General features: G+C 36.0%; 1 protein-coding gene across 2 annotated transcripts in view; it reads right to left on the minus strand.

Annotated features, from left to right (window-relative positions):
- LOC150085950 (peroxisomal acyl-coenzyme A oxidase 3-like) overlaps positions 1-22,646 on the minus strand; it is a 357,646-nt gene that overhangs the window by 58,488 nt on the left and 276,512 nt on the right. For both annotated transcript variants that reach the window (XM_090373609.1, XM_090373610.1), the window contains one exon: positions 19,340-19,447. In XM_090373609.1, the coding sequence (XP_090229735.1) occupies positions 19,340-19,447 (108 nt within the window). The remainder of the gene's footprint in view (positions 1-19,339; positions 19,448-22,646) is intronic.

Here is a 22,646-nt window from a genome sequence, read left to right on the forward strand (position 1 = left end):
TTAATTTTTAATTAAATATATACGAGAATCATGCCTCAAACAAGAGCAGCAAAGCTTTCACTCGGGACAGAACTGTAGATAGCAATCCTCTTGGTGATCATAACTACACATGTTATGATCACCACAGTTTTTCTGCAGTTACCTGTAGTAGGACACAATATGGCCAAGGGGTATATATCTCTGTCATGTGCTTTTGTTGCAGAGTGAGAGAGGATCTTACATGCGAAGTCAGTGTTCTGATGGGCTCAAATGAGGGCAGAACCCTCAAAGAAGTAAAAGGAGAGCCTCATAAAGCACTCAGATGCCAAGTACAACACAATCAGCCAACACAAAGCATAATAAGAACTTCCATGGTGGAGATCCTTCGTTGGTCCCAATGGAAGTAGATAGTGACTTGACTGTCAGGGAAACAGGAAATGCATATTGTGCAAAAAGGGACAGAAAGAATAGGACCAGGGCATGTCTGCCAGAGGCTAACGATGTTGAACTGTAGAACAGCTATCCTCTTTTAAGGGCACAAAAGGTGATATTGTTGTACTTGCTACTAATGGTAATAACAGTAGATCCGAAGAATTTATTCACAAGTACAGAGTAACATTGAGGAAAAATTCATGACTTAGGATTGAAATTGTAAGTGTCTGTAATTCAGCACATACATGATAGGAGGAAGTATACATGAAGAGAGCAATGCCACTCACAATTTGGCCTTGGAGAGACTGTGGAAGGCTAATGGGGTAGAATTATTCTCAGTATGGTCTGTGCTTGTTAATATGAGAGAGAATGATTTTACAGGGATAGGTTATGTTTAAATAGAAGAGGATCCAGAATATTTGCTGATACTATCAAGACAGTGTTAGGTGAATCAGAAAACTATTAGCTGAGAGAGATACACTGATTACTATACCAACAACAGCCATAGGTGGAGGTGTAAGTAATTCTTGCACTGCTTCTAATGGAAGCATGTAGCAATCTGGAAGGCAAGGTGTCAAGGATTTCAAGGCCTGCTGGTGGGCTCTCGTGGAAGAAGCAAATACATGGGCTGTGTTAAAGTTACTAACAATAAAAACAGTTCCATGTATGCTTACGTGTATACTAATGATAGGAGCATGGTAAACAAATTTGATGATTTTGAAATATGGCGGCTACAACATAGCGGAGTGGTCAGGAGCACAACTGCAGTGACACGCACTCTTTGAGTGGACCGAGGCCCAAGCCTGTGACTACTAAATATGATAAATGTTTGCATTGATATTGGGTGAAGGAAACACCAAAATAAAACCAAGAGTGTCAAGGCCTGGCCAGCTGGTTTGTAAAAATTTGGCTGGGCATATCAACATGCAGGAACAACGAGCGTTCCATCCATGTCACTGACCCCTAACTGGGACAAACAGTGCAGATAATTTTTTCTTTAAGTTATCAAATGAGGAGATTGTGGGGATATCGAAGATATGGTGTCACTCAGACATAAGGAATACAGAATTTGAATATGGAGAGTGCAATGTACACAGAGAAGACAGACAGGATGGGGGGGGGGGAGGGAAAGAGAATTTATGCTCTTAGTTAAGAAGCACATAAAATTTAAGGCAGTGCATCCAGCTGACATGGGTAGCCAGTACATGAGTCAGTTTGGTATGACATAAGTACTGAGAAAACAAAAATGAGAGCACGGGTGTATTATAGGCTTAATGACTGTCATGCATGTGATAAACAGCTATATAGAAATATTGAGTAAGCCAGTAAATCAGATTGTCAGTAAAAACAAGAGATTTTAATTTTCCAAATAGTGACTGGAACTTGTGGATTGAAGAAGAATCTTTATTGTAATGCTTAGAATGATAATTTACATAATAGTAGTTGCAACAGCCCATCACAGAACAATAGCCAGGGGTTAACAATGTACTACAGAGATATTATTACCTCAAAAGTCAAATACATAAATAAATAATAGAATGATAAATAAGTGAAAAAAGTACAGAAAAATGGAGAAATGACTTTAGTATACTACATATATAGAACAATAAGTGAGTATACAACCATTTGCTTCAAAATACATACTATAAGGATATACATTGAAGTGCATAAATATGTACATAGTTGTTTGGGTTAAGAATATACATTGCTCAAGACTCAAATTGTAATAGTAGGAGCCTTGGCCACCCCACTGAGTATTCCTTTCCTATATTGTCGATCTCGACAGAACTTGTTGAAGTCAACATCTAAGTCCTGGACTCGAGATAGCATCTGCTGAGGAAGAAACCAGTCTGACAGATGAAGACGCCTTTGCAGAGGACATAACTGGGGGATTGCTCATAATTGTGCCAGTGGGATCCTCCATGCACAGTTTTCCCAGAATGAGGGGAAGGAGATGAGACCGGTCATGAATTTGACTGTTGTGATGAGCCTCCTTTCATTAATGAGCAACATGAGACTTTATGGACTTACTGGATGCCTGTTTTCCTCACCACCATAGTAGTTAGGCAACAGGAGAATGCAATATTCTTGATCTGATTATCTGTAGCAACTCTTCATGATGAATTGATAGATAAAAGACACACAAGAGGGCATTGAGAACAGTATTTTGATGCAGGATTTGATTAAAGATATAACTAATGTCAAGGGCAAAGAGAAGGACTTTTTGTTTGTAAAGGTAACTACAGTGATCTCAGAATTTATTAATGAAAGGAGGCTCGTCACAACAGTCAAACTCATGACCGGTCTCATCTCCTCCCCCTCCTTCTGGGAAAATTGTGCATGGAGGATCCCACTGGCACATCTATGAGCAATCCCCCAGTTATGTCCTCTGCAAAGGCACCTTTATCTGTCGGACTGGTTTCTTCCTCAACAGATGTTATCTCAAGTCCAGGACTTAGATGTCAACTTCAACAAGTTCTGTTGAGATCGACAATATAGGAAAGGAATACTCAGTGGGGTGGCCACGGCTCCTACTATTACAATTTGAGTCTTGAGAAAAAAAAATTTTTAATTCTGTACAGTGGGAATAACTGATGATGTTATTATGTAAATTCTAAATGAGAAGCATTCAGGGAAATAATCATAGAAGCTGCTAGAGGTGCCTCCGTAGCAAGGTGGGAAGGAGCAGCAGTGCGTAGCACACGTTTCTTGATTAGGCCGGGGTTTGAGCCCGTCACCACCAAATACGGAGGATGCAGAAAGGTCAGGGAATGACCACCGCATATCCCGGAGTAATATGGCCTTAGATGCTAATGCTGCTAAAAACCAAATAACAAACAAACAAACAAAAGCTGCTAGACTTTTTACACCAACTGAGAGATACTGTTCAAAGTTCAGACCTAAATCGATGTCAGATGAGACTTTGGATACATATAAATTACCAGGTAAAAAAGAAGCCTACAGTGGATATTAAGTAATCTTCAGTCAAGTCACAAAAGTGGTTAGGCAATTAAGGCAGATTACAAAACATCTCTGGCAAAGACTGCAAAGATAAGTAGGAAAGGCTTCTTTACTTATGTAAACACTAGAAGGAAGGGGATGAATTACATAGGTGCACTACATATGGATACTGTTGAAGGTCCAGCTCAGGTTGCTGAAAACTGAATAGGTATTTTACATCTGCATTTACACAAGGAATTTTTTAAGAATAGGAATGATAGAAATGTATCGAATTCTAACAGGATACGGAAAGATTTTGTGATAACTGGGAGGAAATTAGAAGAGAAACTGTTAAAGTTAAACATTAAAAAAGCACCTGACATGGATAGGATCTATCCAATTATATTAAAATTTCTGAAGATAATCAACTATCAGTTGATTATCTTCAGAAATTGATCTTGTCAATGCCTCGACAGTGTGCTGCTGCTGCTGCTGTCATCAGGGCCAGAGGCAGTTAAACTAAATATTAGTTTGCACCTGGTGAACTTTTCATTTTGTTTTGTTTTCCATTTAAAATGATAAACTGAAGCAAATTGAGGGTTTCTGATAACATTTCAGCCATAAATGTTGTGTTTACCAAAACCGTTGTATAAAGGTTGCAAATGCTCATTTTGGAATATTTTGAGAGGACCTGTCAAATATTACTTAGCTTTGCCTTAACTATTAATAAATATCTTTTGTTTATATTTCTATTTGTGATGCTTGTCATTAATGTAACATACCATCGTGAAAAAGGATTAGAAATGTGAAATTCCTAGGTATGCACTTTCTTTGAACACCAGTGTATATCCATTTCAACAGCAAAAGCAGAGCCAATCCAATCAAATAAGATATTTTCATCGTTAAGAAGTGAGATGAATTTATATGAAGCAATATGTACACTGACACCAAATCTAAAAATTTTATTAGATGCACTGCTAACAATGAGACCTGCTTCAACCCAAAATGAAAAGAATTTTTTCTACTTCAGGCTTATTTGTAACTAAGCAATGATCCAGACTTTCCTACCAAGCAATTAATGCACTATGTTTTTAAAAATTTCATTTTAACATTGCAAATGATAAATGCTAATATTAGTTTTTATTATTATTATTTGTTTCAGTTTTAGTGTTTACTTAGGTTTCTTTTATGCTAATTTCAAATTTATGTTTTTGAATAAATGTATAGAATAATGTTGCTTATCTGTACACTGTACCAATATAATAAAATTTTCTGTTTACATTCATCAAACTACAAGTCATATTTTTTAATATCGAATTCTCATTAAACTTTAGTTTCTTACTTATAACACCCACAATGTACAGTTCATTACTATAGTGTTTTATGACCAGAATAAGGACAAAAATTCTTATCAAAGAGATAGCAAATATTTAATCAATAAAATAAAATTTTCGGGAATTCTCAAGAACCACAATTTCCCATTCCGGTTCTCAAAGGTTAAAAAATTTCGGGAATTTAGAAACCCTAGACAGTTATGTGCTATTTGCACTATGAAAATTGGCCCTATCAGCACAAAAGCACTGCATATCATACAGGTCTAGTTTGTGGACACTAACGGTGAAAAGGTGGCCTGGATGGCTTAGAGCCGACACATAAACTCTAATGAATGCCTCTGGGATGAATTAGAGGAATGACATCTGTTTAGATTTACATAGGTATATTTTTGTAAGCTACAAAATAGTTTAACATTAATTTATGCAGTTCGGTTTAAAATTTATATTAGTTATGGTTTGGGTCATGTGCCCTTACATAGCGAGCATGTGCAACAGGATGTTAGTGGGGTGGGATTGGGTGCCGATATGTATCGGCATGTTCAGTCACATGTAGACAAACTTTAGTAAACATTGCTAGTTGCTGCACTGTGCCATATTGTGTTGGATTTGAACATTATACATATTAAATTGTTTTTAACCTGAATTCATAGTATTTTCCATTCCATTCAGCTTGTAAATTCCATTCAGCTTGTCAAAATTCCCAAATAAAACCACATTTCCCACAATTCCTTATAATTAGTTTACCATCTTATGGTATATTATGTTAAATAAATATGTTTTCCATACAACGTGATGCAATGATACCACCACCTGGGTGGTGGTACTGTTGCATCACCAAGTACCTACCCATCAACCGAGGACAGGACAAATAGCCTTGAAATGGTGCCATCTGGGTGGTGGTATCCACTGGGAATAAGCAACAATAGTCTTCTCCATTGGTGAAGTTACATATTCAAGGTAGTGCAGTATCATGGCAACTGCAGGAGGAAACCGGCCAACCACATCTCGGGATAGAAAAAGATGGAAAAGTTTAGGAGAGGCCTCTGCCCAGCAGTGGGTCAGCAATGGCTAAAAAGAAGTAAAACCTATACAACTTATTCACTACTATGCCGAGAAGTCCCACTGGTCAGCTGTCCACAGCCATTGGCAAAGGTTAAGGCATATTCCTGATGCGGGCATTGGCTCTGGTCAACCTATTTTCTACCGTAAGCACCTATTAGAGAGTTAGGAGAGAGTGGTTTTCTTTTATCTCAGAAATTCATCTGTTGTTTCAAAGAAATAAGTCATCCACACTTTCACTAAATTTCACCTGTCTCTGTTTACATGGTAACTACAAGCCATCCCTAATTTCAGCTTTGTTTTAATTGCTGTGCAAATAACCTTACAATGTCTAATAGGAAATCCTTGAGTGTAGTGTGAAAAAGTGGAAGTGCTTAATAGTGTAGATCACAGCATTAAAACAAAAGAAATCGCTTTAAAATTTGATGTCCCTAACAGTAATGTGTTAACCATTCTGAAAAACCCTGTTTCGATTCTCAAACTGTCTGAGGAAATGTGACCCAGTTGGAAGCATGCAAAATTATGACTTTGGGAAGATGTAGATGAAGCAGTTTTTAAGTGGATGAAGTTGATTCTAGACAAAAACATGCCGATATCAGGGCTATTAATAAAATAAAATACTATGGAGTATACATCTTTTCTGGGGTACAAAACATTCCAAACCAGTTCTGGTTGGCTGGACAAATTTAAAGAGCATCATGCCTTACTCAAAAAAGTTATTTCTGATGAAAGTGGCATTGCAATTGAAGAAGCTATACCCATTGGAAAGAAACAGTTTTGAAAAAAAATCATTAGCATTAGTAGAGGCATACAATGCAAGAAACCAAGCTTATACAGCATCAGCCAAAAAAAAAAAAAAAAAAACCATTTCACCCCTCCATTTGATACAAATGCCTGTCCAGCTCACTCAGCCTTAAATTTAGGCTATTGGCTTCAACAACAAAAGATGGAAGCCTGTTCCACCAATCAACTACCAGCTGGCTAAAGGCAAATTTCTGCACATATATTCTACAACTTTCTTTCCTCAATTTGAAACTGTGCCCTCTCAGGTTAGTCTGAGCAAGAGGAAGAATCCCATCAGCATTCAGCTTGCTCAACCCATTCAAGGCCTTATACAACTCAATCAGATCACCTCGTAGGTACCTACTCTCCAGGCACTGCAATTTGCAGAACAAACCTTTCTTGGTAACAGCACCCCTTTGTCCCACTCACTAATCTTGTTGCCCTTCTTTGTATTCTAGCAACTCTACATCCTTAAAAAATAAATAAGGCCTCCTAACCTGTACACAGTACTCTACGTGTGGACTGACCATTGCCTTGTATAATGGGATAATCACCTCCCTATCCCTGCTAGCAAAATTCCTATATATCATTGAAAAGACTCCATGACATGCACTGGCCAGCTGTCTGCACTGTTCAGCAAACTTCATATTTGACTGTACAATTACCCCCGAGATCTTTTTCACTTTCAACTTCCCTGAGTGTAGTACCACAGAGTTGGTATGTTTCTCTTCTATTATTGCTACCCTTATGCAGTACTTTGCATTTGTTAAGGTTAAACTTCAGTTGCCACTTCTCAGCCCATTTTCCCAGATCCAGTTGGCGTAGCATACTGCCTTTACTGTCATTAACAACCCTGCCATTATCACTGATAAATATACAAAACAACAATGGGCCCAACACCAAACCCTGGGGAACACCACCACTAATATTTGTCCACAAGGAGCAATGTCCATTGATTACCACTCTCTGCCATCTCCCGCTCAACCATCCCTTTATCCATTGTAGCAACTTACTGTTAATACCATGCCTCTCCAATTTGTACAGCAGTTTTCCACGTGCAACAGTATCAAATGCTTTCCTGAAATCCAAGTACAGTGGATTCCGGTTATTTGGGCCACCGGTTAATAGGGGCAGCCGTTTATTTGGGGCAAATCTTAAAAAACAGAACCCAATCGAGAAAATAGCCAGGATTTACTTCGCTTAATTGGGACAAAATGCCGTTTAATCGGGGCAGGAGACCTCAGCACTGGAGATTACCCTACGATTGTCTCCGACCGTACCACGTAGTTCGGACGGATTTTTGGAGGTCACAACCATAAAACAATAAAAACAATTAGCAGTCACCTGTTTATTGGGCTTTTCTGTTAGTGCAATCTATCATAAACGGACAGTAAACTCGATCTTATTGAATTTGCGGTAATACCGGCAGCTGGAATTCTGTGGGTTATTATGGTAAAATGTGTTTACACTTCCATGGAATCTTCAATCATATAAAAAAAATAATTTTCAGAATCTTCTCTTCATTCCTATTTTTAAAGCTTCCTAATTTGTTACTCCGTTCTCACTTGCGCGTGTTGTGTTACTTGCAATTTGTGTGTGCCCTCTTCTTTGTTATTGATTGCTTATCTTTTTACTGTTTTAAATTTCAGCCCCCCACCAACAAATGTCAGTGAACAGAAATGTCAACTAGTATTAATTATTCCGATTATCACGTAATTCTTCCGATTTTCACGTATAATTTAATTTTTTAATTGGTAAGGTAATAAAGGGTAAATTTGTGCTTAATATATCTTTACTTTTATAGCCTGTGGATAATATTTCTCCTATTTTCGCTAATTAGAATCGCTGTTTAATAGAATTAAAATTCAATTCACAAACGTGATCATAATGAACGGCGCTTACTGCACATCGTATAGTGAACGGTACTTTACTATTTTGAGTTCGTCGTAACGTGATTTGATTGTACAGTGAACTAATTGTAAAGGGGGGGGTAAATTGTATTTTTAACTATTTACGTGAAACTTCGGATAATTGGGGCAGCCGCTTAATCGAGCCAAAATGCACTAGGCCCGATGTGTCCCAAATAACCGGAATCGACTGTATATGATATCAAAATTATTTTTGGCATTCAGTTCCTTTGTGACCACATCATAGTATCCAATCAAATTGGTCAGACAAGACCTCCCTTTAACAAACCCATGATGTGTCTTAACTATTAGTGCAGTCTTGTCTAGATGATCCTGCAATGCTTCTTTAACCAGTGATTCCATTATTTTCCCCAGAATACAAGTTAAACTAATAGGTCCTTATTTACTTGTGTTGAACCTTTTGTCACCTTTTGAACCCCCTTTGTGAATTTGTGATATATTTACACACCTCCAGTCCATGGGGGGCCTCCCCTGAGTCCAAGGAAGCTCTCATAATTATGGCTAAGGGTTTGCTTACTTCCTTTGCTGCCTCCTTTAATATAACTGGATAGTTCCCATCCACCCCAGGTGCCTTCCTTATGTTCAACTTCAACAATTTCTCCTCTAATTTGCTCTCAGTTATTACAAAATCACATAGCTCCCCATTAGCATTTGATAAACTTCTGACACTCCCCTCATTGAATAACTCCTCATATGTGAATGTAGATGCAAAATACTCATTCAGTTTATCAGCTACCCGAGCATGATCATCAATAGTCAACCCATCTATGTTAAGTGATCCAAATTGATTCATCCCTTTTCTTCTAGAGTTTACATAAGTAAAGATCTCTTTGCTGTTTTTCTTTGCATCCTTTGCCAAAGATTTCTTGTAATCTGCCTTCGCCTGCCTAACCTCCTTTGTGACTTGATTACAGATTAGTTTATACCTGTCATAGGCTTCTGTGTCACCTGATACATTATATGCATCCCATTCATTCTTCTTCTCTGCCACAAGCCTCATTAATTCATCTGATATCCATATAGGCCTAAACCTTTAACAGTATTTCTTAGTTGGAATGAAAAGCCTAGTAGCCTCCAAAATTAAGTCCCTGTAGGCTTCCCATTTAGAATTCAACGTTGGTAACATCATCAGTTCATCCCATTGTACAGAATTTAAAAACTGTCTGAGACCTCTGTAGTCACCTTTACAAAAGCAAAAGCCCTTCCCTTTAGTCTTGACGGTAGCTACATCTTTAAGTAATTCCCACATCAGTACATTGTGATCACTGTCACCAAGTGGTTGCTTTATCTGCAAATTCTTAATGCACGAATATTCACTGCTGATAATCAGATCAAGAGTATTACTCCCTCTGGTTGCCTCTCGAACAAGTTGCTATAAAAAACAGTCATCCAATAAATCCACAAAAGCCTTGCTAGTGTGTGAGTGACCAGCCCATAAGTTAAAAATTAATTAATAAGTGGAAAGTTAAAATCCCCCATTATAAGACATTTTGATTTACTGGCCCACTCTATTTCTCTGCACAATTGCTCATTATACTCATCAGATTCATTAGGCCTATAACACACACCTACTCTCATTTTAACTTTGCCAGTGTTTATTTCACACCAAACAGACTCGACACTGCATTGTTCACCAACATCAGTTGGATGCACTTGCTTATAGTAGTAGTAGTAGTAGTAGTAGTGGCACTTGATGCAAGAAAGCAAGTGTAGGAGCTTATGCAGCATCAGCCAAAAAAAAAAAAATCACACCATACCCTCCAATTGCCTGTCCAGTTCCTCCTTAAATTTATTTAACCTATCAACTTCCACAACGACAATGGAAGTTTGTTCCAGCAATTAACCACCCGCTGGCTAAAGGCAAATTTCCGCACATCTATTCTACATCTATCCTTTCTTAATTTGAACTTATGTCCCCGTAGGTTCGTATTCTGAACAAGTGGGAGGATCCCATCAGAATTCAGCGTGCTCAACCCACTCAAGGCCTTATAGACCTCAATCAGATCACCGCGCAGGTGCCTAGTCTCCAGCCACTGCAATTTGCAGAACTTAAGCCTCTCTTGGTAAGAGGATCCCTTCATTCCCCTCACCAATCGTGTTGCTCTTCTCTGTACACGCTCAAGCAAATCTACATCCTTCCTAAAATGAGGCCTCCAGACCTGTACGCAGTACTCAAGGCGTGGCCTGACCATTGCCTTATACAGAGGGATAATCACCTCCTTTTCCCTGCTAGCAAAATTCCTATATATCATTGACAAAACCCCATGACCTGCCCTAGCAGCCTGTCTACATTGCTCAGAAAACTTCATATCTGACTGCACAATTACTCCCAGGTCTTTTTCATATTCTACCACTCTACATGTATTACCACACAGTTGGTACGTTCCTCTGGGATTACTTCTACCCATATGCAGTACTTTGCATTTGTCAAGGTTAAACTTCAGTTGCCACTTCTTAGCCCATCTGCCCAAATTATCTAGATCCTGTTGCAGTAGCACACTGCCATTACTGTCATTAACAACCCTGCCAACCTTCGTGTCATCTGCAAACTTCGACATTAAGCCTGATATACCTTCATCAATATCATTGATAAATATACAAAACAACAGTGGACCCAACACCGAACCCTGTGGGACTCCACTAATAACATTAGTCCACGAAGAGCAGCACCCATTGATTACCACCCTCTGTCTTCTCCCACTTAACCATCCTTTTATCCATTGTAGCAACTTACCCTTAATACCATTCTGCTCCAATTTGTACAGTAGTCTTCCATGCGCAACAGTGTCAAAAGCTTTCCTGAAATCCAAGTATATGATATCAAAATTATTTTTTGCATCCAGTTCCTTTGTGACCACATCATAATAACCAATCAAATTTGTCAGACAAGACTTTCCCTTAACAAACCCATGCTGTGTCTGAATTATTGCTGCAGTCTTGTCTAGATGATCCTGCAATGCATCTTTAACCAGTGACTCCATTATTTTACCCGGAACAGAAGTTAAACTAACTGGTCTGTAATTATTCGTGTCACCCTTCGACCCTCCTTTGTGAATTGGGGATACATTTGCACATCTCCAGTCCGTGGGAACCTCCCCTGAATCCAAGGATGCTCTCATAATTATGGCTAAGGGTTTGCTTAGTTGCTTTGCCGCCTCCTTTAATATAACTGGATAGATCCCATCCACCCCAGGTGCCTTTCTTATGTTTAACTTCAACAATTTCTCCTCCACTTTGCTCTCAGTTATTACAAAATCATTAAGCACACTGCTACAATTTGATAACCTTCTTCCATTTTCAAACTGTAATGATTCCTCACGTGTGAATGTAGATGCAAAATACTCATTCAGTTTGTTTGCTATCTGAGCAGGATCATCAACAGTCAAACCATCGATGTCAAGTGGACCAATCATATTCAGCCCCTTCCTTTTAGAGTTTATATAAGTAAAGAAATCCTTGCTGTTTTTCTTAGCATCTTTTGCCAAAGATTTCTCGTAATCCGCCTTTGCCTGCTGAACCTCCTTTGTGACCTGATTACAGACTAGCTTATATCTGCTACAGGCTTCTGCGTCGCCTGATAATTTATATGCATCCCATGCATTTTTCTTCTCTGTCACGAGTCTCATTAGTTCATTTGATAACCATTTAGGCCTAAACCTTGAACAATATTTCTTCATCGGTATGAAAAGTCTGGTAGCTTCCACGATTAATTCCTTGAATGCTTCCCACTTAGAATTTACTGTTTGTAACATCGTCAGTCGATCCCACTGTACAGAATTTAAAAACTGTCTGAGACCACTGTACTCCCCTTTACGGAAGCAAAAACCCTTTCCTTTACCCCTGACGGTAGTTACCTCTTTGAGTAAATCCCACTTCAGCACACTGTGATCACTGCCACCTAGTGGTTCCTTTATCTGCAAATTCTTAATACACGAATGATCACTGCTGATAACCAGATCAAGAGTATTACTTTCTCTGGTTGCCTCTCGAACATGCTGCTGCAGAAAACAATCATCCAATAAATCCACAAAAGTCTGACTAGTGTGTGAGTGACCAACCCACAAGTTCCAGTCAATATCTGGGAAGTTAAAATCCCCCATTATAAGACATTCTGATTTACTGGCCCACTCTTTTTCTCTGTACAATTGTTCATTGTACTCATTCGAGTCATTAGGCCTATAACACACTCCTACTCTTATATTTTGTGTTTCTTAACTAACAGCATAATCCCTCCCTTCCTGTCCTGTCTCACACAGCCTGTACACATTGTACTCCTCAAATTCCAATTCTGCACTGCCTATATCTGTGTGACACCATGTCTCTGATATCCCAACAATATCTGCCTTTGATGTCTTGACTAGCACTTCAAGCTCATCAAATTTATTAACTATACTCCTAGCATTGGTGTACATGCAAGTATTCATGCACCTAAGGAGAACTACAGGTCCAAAGACATACAATGTTGATCAAACGTGTCTATTTTTTAAATGTTTGCCGAACAAGACACTGACTTTTAAAAGTGATAAATGTTTAGGTAGTAAAAATAGTAAGGAGAGAATTACACTCTTGATCGTAAATATGGCTGGTAATGAAAAACTGAAGCTTTTGGTAATAGGAAAAACTAAACAACCCCAATGTTTCAAAGGAGTAAAATCATTAGAGTTGGACTACAACTACAACAAAAATCCTTGAATGACAAGAAAAATTTTTGAGCAGTGGATTTTAAATTTTGATAGAAAGAAAACAGAAAAATCATGTTGATTGTCGACAACTGCCCTGCCCACATTCTTTCAGTAATTTCAAAACTTACAAGTGTGAAGCTTGTTTTCTTCCTTCTGAATAATTCATCGTAACTGCAGCCAATGAAACAAGGCATTATCAAGAATTTGAAAATGCACTACCGAAGACACATATTAAAAAAAATTATATTGAGAATGGAAACCAACCAACCTACCTATAGATTCTGGTATAGATTTGGAGATGTGCATATCAGAGTTGGTGAAAGTGTGGAGTCAAGATGTGGTGGAAACAATGATTAAGAATTGTTTTGCAAAAGCAGGTTTTTCTTAAAATGCTAATTAACAGCGATGAAATACAGGAAGACATTGAGCAATCTTGGGAAGAGTTCCAAGCGAGGTTTGATCAGTGGCGAAATTTTTCTTGATGAATTTTTAGGAGTTGATAATGATGTTGTAGTAGCTGAATATCCGAGTGACTCCAACATTTTGGAACACATTTAAAAGAACTAGTGACAATATCGAAGAGGAATTGGATGAAAATGAGGGCAATATTTGACCTTCCAAAAAATGTTGGCAGCATTTGAAACTTTGCATCGAGGCCTTCAGTGTGAAGAAAATGTGCCAGAAAATATATCTGAGTGTTTAAAGTTTAAACAAACGTGAACGTTTTTATGAATAGAATCCAGTGTACAACAAAAAATAACCAAATTTTTTACAACATAATTCTCAAAAGTGTATTGGGCATCATGTAAGTAGTCATTTCTTAATATGTATGCATTAATAAATTGTTTAAAATGTCAGAAAATTTATTAATTCCCACTTCTTTCCCATCTTTTACTGTATTTCCGAATTTACAGTATTTTTAATTGTTGAAAAGGTCCTAATTCTTTATAACGAAATTTCTGTATAACGAATTTTTTCAAGGGAAAGATCGACTTCGTTACATAGAAATCTGACTGTAATTTGTGACTTATGTATTTAGTAAACTGATAACAAAAAAAAAAAAAAAACAAGAAAAAAATTACTTTTATGTGTGAATCAAGAACATTTTGTTTCTGTACTCTACCATATTGCCCACTCACTCCTCCAATCAATGCATGGCAACAAACATGATATACAGTGCCTTGGCTCTAATATATGGTTATGGAAATTTGTGAGAAAATAAGCACTACAACCTACATAGAGTGTAACTCATCTTTAATTTCCTAAAGGATTACAGATCATTCTCAAACATTTTGTAGTATTTCCTGTACCACTTCTTCACGTAATGCCTGAATGTTCCTATTACTCCATCAGCTTCAAATACCAATGTCTTGGCATGATAGCACTGATTTTGTTACATACTATTTCCAGTCTGTTAAGTAGTCAATTTCCATTGTTTATAAAACATTAAACCATATTTTTTATTAAGCTTGGTTGCTTGGTGCAACTATCAATATGACTTGTACTAATGTCACATGTGGCTTGTATATGACGGAAAAATAGAGAACCGGTAAAAAAATAAAAAAAGTAGAATATAATATTATATAGGTATTATGGTACATAAAATGATAAACTTGTTTTATGTCATTTCATATGTAATTCAAACAATTAAAGTTTATAAATGGAAGTTAGAGAAGTTTTTATTTTAAGTCAAAGTTTTCTGTTAAGAGTTTGTATATGTTACAAATTAAAAAACAATTAAAAGGCTGATTAAAGTGCACACAATGCTGATCCTTTATACCAGTGGTTCTCAAAGTGGGTGCCGCTTACTCTTTATAGGGGTGCCGCAACGTCAAATTTAGCATCAGCTTACATCGTGACCATCACTACAAAAAGTCGTTGATTTTCATGCAACTGTGTAAATTAGAAGTCGTCTGAAATAATTGCTGACTGTATCAGTATTTATGTATATACACCAACATATATGGAACAGTTGAGCTGAGCCGTCCATCGCATACACTGTATTTGAAACAGCACAGTGCCACTGCGAACGTTCATACTCACTTAGCGGATCTTAGCCTTTAGCCCTAAAATTAATAAAATTTCAATATAATTTTGTAATTTTTTTTTTTTTTTTTTTTTTTAATTTTGAATTATTTTAGTTTCTGGATATAAATTAGAAAATGTAATTATTTTCTAAAAACATTAAAATAAGTATGAAAAGACAATTGAATATTATTTCTTTAATTTAGGTTTTTTCATACAATTTATTATTCTTAGAGATATAGAAATTGTGCATAAAATGTGGTATGAGGCCAATTTTTAAATTTAAAAAAATTGTTTAAAAATCCTGTACCAAAAGCCAAATTTTTTTTTTTTTTCATGCATTTTTTCAAAAAAAAATTCCCTCATTGCCTTTCCACATACACCACCTTACAAAATATTCTGCCAGCACCCATGCACCCAGTGCTGGAAATTTTTTATAATCGATTTAGGGTGTCTTCACATTAAAAAGTTTGAGAACCACTGCTCTATACCATTAGACTAAGTGTTTACGTAGATCGTTAATACATTTTACATGATCTGTGTATTTACTGGTAATGCTTTGAAATGAAACCAAAACTTGAACTGCAAAGTTAAACATGGACAAGGTGGTGTGAATAATATATTTTTAAGGATGGAAACATACACTGCATAAGTTATTAAAGAAGGAATGAAAACTAAATATATCAGCTTACTTAAAGGAGGTGGCAGGATGCTTCATTCAGATTTCTTTCAAGTAGATATAAGTAAAGATGATACTTATTTGTTGTTTTACTTTATTGTTGTTTGGACTGTCAAATCTTATGTATTCCTTACACCTCAAAATTATAATATTCTTTTAAATTACTTGTTGTCATTATTTTCCTTTATATTCCAGATTTATTTTATTGTCTAATGAAGAGAAAGAATCACAGTTGAACATGTTTTACCAGAAAGTTCAACTATCAAGCTTGTTTCCACATTTTTAATATTATGTATAGAATTAAGACTCAGTTGGTTCAAGTCTGAAATTTATGCAGTATAATAACATTAAATTAAAAAATAACTTTATAAACAGTCTTGTTATACAAAAAATATTTCTCAATCATGTATAGCCAAAAACTAAGGTTGCAAACAGCAAAAAAAAGAAGGAAACCAAAACTTTGTTATCATTTTTGCTGCTGAGCTTTTCTGACAACATTTTTTATCTGGGATTGAAAACTAAGGGATTGAGTCAAGGGTTGAGGAAAGCAGAGAAGACACTTTTGGACTTTCTTCTCACTAGGGCTGAATTAGTCAACCACTGGTGAAGGTTGCTTGACAAAAACAACCATTTTTGTTCCAACAAATCAGAAGGAAACATTCTTAAAATTCAGCTGCTTTTTCCATCAAGTGAAATAATAAGTAAATAAACACATTAACTGCATCTTAACACATACATGCATCAAGATGCAGTTAATGTGTTCAGTTACCAATTAAAGATGGAGATTAAAAGCAGCAATACTAAAATTCACACTTTTATATTCCAGTATTTGGATATTTAAATTCATAATGTTTATGAATTTAAATATCTTTTCATTGTATACACACAAAAACATGCCAGCCAGACAATTAATAACAAAAGAGTGTAAAAAAAACCACCCACATGCTTCAATGGAGTAGAACAAGTTGTAATTGTATACAAAAACCAATTAAATGTTTCGATGGACTTGGAAGTTTAAGGAATGGTACACATTCATCTTTATAGCTGAAGTTAAAAAATATCAGAAGAAAGTTAATAAGAAAGGAAATGTGTTGTTGATATTAGATAACATCTCTTATATAATCCCGGGGGCTCACATTTGGTAAGTATGGGCTTGGCATACCCAGGGTCCTGAGCTGGATATCATCATTCTTCTCTTTCTTGATGATTCCTTTCTATTTTTGTCTGTCTCTCTCTCTCTCTCTCTCTCTCTCTCTCTCTCTCTCAAGGTAACTCTTGAATTTTTTCTTGCTGGTGCAGCATAAGCTTCAGGATTCCTTGCACCATATGGCTAATAATAATAATAATAATAATAATCTCATCTGTGAAAAGACGTTTTAAATAAGGTAGACAAAAATTTTTGCACTGTGTTTTACCTCCTAATTAGCTCAAGGAGTGATTGAAACATTCAAATCACTGTTTCAACATAATATAAAGGAACTTTTGTTTACTTCTCACTGAGAGATATGAGATCAACAAAGCATATTAAATGTGCAGTTTTTAAAATATATTTTATTGTTCAATTAACCAGAAAAGTTCTTTATATGGAAAGGACATGACATTCATTATTCTCGGTAATCAATGCTCTACTGTATTTGTCTTCAACTTTGTACAAGTATAGTTATAGTTCTCTTAGCAAAGGAAATTTGATGATGCAAGAGAAGTTAGATGTCAAAAATTAAAAAATAATATAGAACGTATATATAAACAAAGACTAAAGGCAAAAATAAATACAGGGTGTTTCAAAAGTGATGCTCAATAATTTAAAGGTGAACTGTACAGATTACAATATGCAAAAAAGCCTAGTAAACATGGGTCCTTAAGTGAATAATTTTTGAGATATTGCACATTTCTAGTTGGGATTCACCACTGACAAGGTGAACTGTACAGAGTTGGGATCCATCACTGACTTGTTTGTTTAGGTTAGGTTATGCTTATTCTTTCCCTTTCCCCTCTCTCAATGCTCTGAGACGTAGCAGGCATACTAGTACTTGTCAAAGGATAATCAACATGGAAAGGGGTTACAGCAATGAAGAGTAATTAAATCCTATGGATTTTTGTATCTGGGGTCATGTAAAAAGTTTGGGGTACACTTCTGACATTAACACAGTTCAGTAATTGCAGCACTGGGTTGGAGTCTTTCAGCAAATCAGAAATGACCCAGGAATGCCTGAGAGGATTCGCAACTCAATGCCTGAGAAGATTACAAAGCTGCGTATGGAAGCAAGGACAGCATTTTGAACACCTTTTGTAACATCTAACATCTGTAAAATCCTGTGGTGTTAAAACCAAAAAATAAAAATGTATTATCTTATGTTTAATAAAACCACCCTTAGCAAAGGGTTCACAGCTTTTTGTTAAACTAGTGCTCCCACAGTCAGTGGCAGATCTTAACAGCAAATGTGCATTACCTCGGAAATGGTTCATTTGCGGCCTGATGTTCACTGGGACTTTTTTTGCTTATTTTAGTTTGTACTTTTCACCTTTAAATTATTGACCATCATTTTTGAAACACCCTGTATATAGCAAAAATTGGGGAGGGGGAATAATCAATACTCTTTTTTCTTTCAAAAATAATGAGTGCTTTTGTGGTCAGAGAAGACATTTCTGAATTATTGTTGAATTTTACTTTACCAAATTTTAATTATTATTAATTATCATTAAACAAATAAAATTACATTTAATAAGAATTCTTCTTGGCATACTTCAAACAGAATTCTAAGTGGAAATGCATACGTACGTGCAAAACTGATTTTCTGTGAACATTTAAAAAGGGAGGGGGGAGGGAGAGAGAGAGAGAGAGAGAGAGAGAGAGAGAGAGAGAGAAGTGGTCAATCAGACTAGGTGCCGATACTCTTTTTATGTAATAAATAACAAAAAGTAAAGCAGTTCAATGCAAAATATGCAAGTTTCTCTCTGAGATAAGGCTGACTAGTATATAGAGTTAAATCACGTCTATTCTTTCATATTTAAAAACCACCAAACATAAAAATATGCAAGTTTCCCTTTAAGATGACTCGTTCAACTGTTTCAACCTAGACTACAAGCAGAATAGCAGTAAATGCTCATATACCACTAATTAATGCTGTTATACTCAAATAAAACCACAGTGCTTTACAAATTAAAGTGGCAAAATCAATCAAAAAGTTAATGGATACAATTTGACTGATTTATGGTTATTTCATTTTGTCTTTTTTCCATCCAGTAAATGGGAAAAAAAGACTCAAGTGTGAGGTTAATTTTCTTTTATTACATTTTCTATTAATTTAAGTATAGTTTGCAGCATAAATCAAACAGCTTTATAAGCAGATGAATAATATAATAATAAAAGAAGTAACAATATTTTAGTGTATGGCCATTATAGTAACCAAAATACAAATTAAATATCTTTTAATGTATATCTTACAAAGATTATTTAATTATATGCAATACAACTAGATAAAAAAAAACACTCAATACCTTTTATATTCAAGCCATCTACTAAATACGTCTCAAAGGTGTCTTGCAAAATGTCATCAAAATGATTGAGAAAACTGATACTGTCGATGTTGAAGTGAATGTTTTTTTCTGTAAATATTGAAAATCAATATATTCTATTAATATTAGATAACAATGTCCAACTCACATAAATTTAGAGCAAAAGCTTCAGAAATGCAAGCATTTTAAAACATTATTATACACTTATTGATGAAGAGATTATATCATTTGGTTCAAAATATGAGCACTATGTATTACCTTATGTGGCCATCTGGATATTGGCATGGTGCTCAAAAGTTAAGGGGGTTAACATAAAAATACTGATAAAAAAAAAAAAAACCCTATTATCACATTTTATTACAAATATTACTGAGATGTTTGTTTAATTCATTTTAATATGGAGAAATAACTTAACAGTTCCACAGATAAGTTCATGAACAAACAAAAATGGCACAATGATAATCCATGGAAAATAAGGTGTTTGATCTTCATGTCATATGCATGCCATTGACTCTCTCTGGTAAAAATTTAATACTAATTAGCACTATATGTATCGATTTATATCAATTCATGTAGAACAAACTTATCTGTGAAAAGATCTAAAACTCCCAAACATTTCATTTCATTTCGCAAAAATTTGTGGTCTCAGTTCCAATCTCAACAATGTCCATTTCCACTTATAGTCTGTCAAATCACGTACTTTTTCTGACAGAATCCAAATTATTGGTTGATTCAACCACTACTTATCTCAGTTGTCCAAATTATTCACTGTACGATTCATTTTGCTTCAAAGGTAGTACTTGTGCATATATTTATTCTGATATTCTCTATCAGAGACTTAGTAATTTGGAATCTCCTCTTTTTGATCTTCATTGGCTTAAAATCTCTCTACCACAATCTGTCAAATTCATCTGTTGCCCCTATTGTTCTCCCAACTATGCTAATCACTTGAAACTCTTTGACTTCCTCTCTTTTAAACTTAACTTTCTCCAGTCCAACTGTCCTAACAGTGGGATAATTTTCTTTAGTGATTTTAATGTTAACAATTCCACCTGGCTTCTGTTTTCTAGTCATGTGGACCCAGCTGGTCAAGATACGGAGACTTTTGCAATTACTAATAACTTTGCACAGACTATTCATTTACCTATCAGAATACTAGACAATCCTAATACACAGCCAACACACTTGATCTTTTTCTCGCAAACAACTCCTCTAAATACAAGGTCGAGGTGAGTGGTCCTCTAGGCACAACTTGGTGATGGTTTCTTCTGTAATTGAGCCTTTCTCTCATGGCCAATCTCAACCTTGTGTTGTTTGGTATTACAAGAATGCAAAATGGGATGACCTGCAAGATTTCTTTACTTCTTTTCCTTGGTCAGATTACTGTTTCAAATATTCTGACATCAAAGTTTGCTCAGATCATGTTAGTGAAATTATTGTTGTAGGGATGAAATCCTTTATTCCACATTCCACATTAAAATCTCATCCTTTATCTAAACCTTGGTTTTCCAATAAATGTGTTAAGGCTGTTCAAGGTAAGAATGTCGCATATTGCAATTGGCTTGTATTTAAATCTCCAGGTTAATTTTCTGCCTACACCAAAAGCTCACAACGATTGTAAGGCAGTTATTAATCAGTCCAAACTAGATTTCGAACTGGCTAAGAGTAGAAAACTTGCTTCTTGTCCAAATGGTACTCCAGCATTCTGGTCTCTTGCCAAAGCTACTGACGACAACTTTTGCCCATCCCTATTCCCACATCTGTCAAAACCAGATGCTTCTATTGCTACTTCAGCCAAATATAAAGCAAACCTACCAGCATCCTACTTTTCTTCCAACTCATATATTGATGAACTTGGTAAACCACCTCTAACCATTCCCACTACACTCCATTCAATGCTCCCAGTGGTCTTCAGTCAAAAAGATAGCAGAAGGATTTTGAACAATCTTGATGCTAAGAAAGCTCTAGGTCCTACACTTGTTCTCAAAACTTGTGCTCTGGAACTTATTCCTGTTCTGTGTCACCTTTTTTCACTTTCTTATTCCAAAGGTGTTTTTCCTTCTGTTCGGAAATTTGCTCACATCCAGCCAGTTCCTAAAAAGGGGTGACAAATTCCTCCCATCCAATTACACTACCCAACATGATTTTTACCTCCAGCAAATCAATGGTTGTTTCTGGTCATGTTTTATGTATAGAATTTAAAATCAATCATAAAAATTTCCTATCACGTCTCAGTTTTAAAATATAGATAAATAACTGGATTCTGTACAAAGATATCATTACTGTTTGAAATACAATTTTTAAAATTATTAACTTTTGGTTGGTTTTGGGTTTTGTTTATTCAGCTAAAAGTTAAGCAAGTACATCATTACTGTTCTTGCAATATAGTATATTTTGATTTTGATGCACTTTTCCAGACAAGTCAGTATTTTTATTAATTTTATTACACCATTCAATATATAGTATGATAAACTACGCTACAAGAATTCACCTTCTGTTCAAATTTACCAATTGCTTTTACTATTTTTAGGTTAATGCATTGTTAAAATGGAGAAGACAAAGCACAGAACTTGCATCAATCACCCAGACAACTTCTTCTATGTTTGTGGACACTTAACCTCAAAAACTCAGAAGAAGAAGAATATGCAATGTCACAAAAGTTGCATATTCATTGTACTTCGGCTGCAAGATCGGTGACCAAGAAAAAAATTGGGATCCACATAGCTGTTGTATTACTTGTACAACAAACTTAAGGCTGTGGTTATATGGCAAGCTGAGAGCATTACCTTTTGCCATCTCTATGGTGTGGCATGAGCCCAAGAATCATTTCGATGACTGCTATTTCTGCATGACAAAAATAAAAGGTATTTCCAAAAACAGCAAGCACTACATCAAATATCCAAATATCCCAACAGCAATTAGGCCGATGCCACACGGTAAAGAACTGCCAGTAGCTGTGCCACCAAAATCTTGGGGTATTGGAAGTAGTGATGAAGGTACAGAAGAAATCATTTTACCAGATGTTGCAGAACCATGTACTTCACATGACTTGGACTATGAGCCAGAAAAAGAAAAGGCCCCACACTAAATTGAACAAGAAGAATTAAAAGACTTGATCAGAGACTTGGGCTTACCCAAAGAGAAGGCTGAATTACTCGGATCCAGACTACAACAGTGGAACTTACTCGCCAAAGGTACAAACATTACAATATACCGTAAGCGAAATGAAGAGTTTCAAGATATTTTGCAATGGAAAACAACATGTGTGTCTGAAAAGACGTCATTGGTT

This window comes from Mastigoproctus giganteus, chromosome 5 (genome assembly GCF_048544385.1).
Source record: "Mastigoproctus giganteus isolate SK-2022 chromosome 5, ASM4854438v1, whole genome shotgun sequence".
NCBI classification, from domain to species: Eukaryota; Metazoa; Arthropoda; class Arachnida; order Uropygi; family Thelyphonidae; genus Mastigoproctus; species Mastigoproctus giganteus.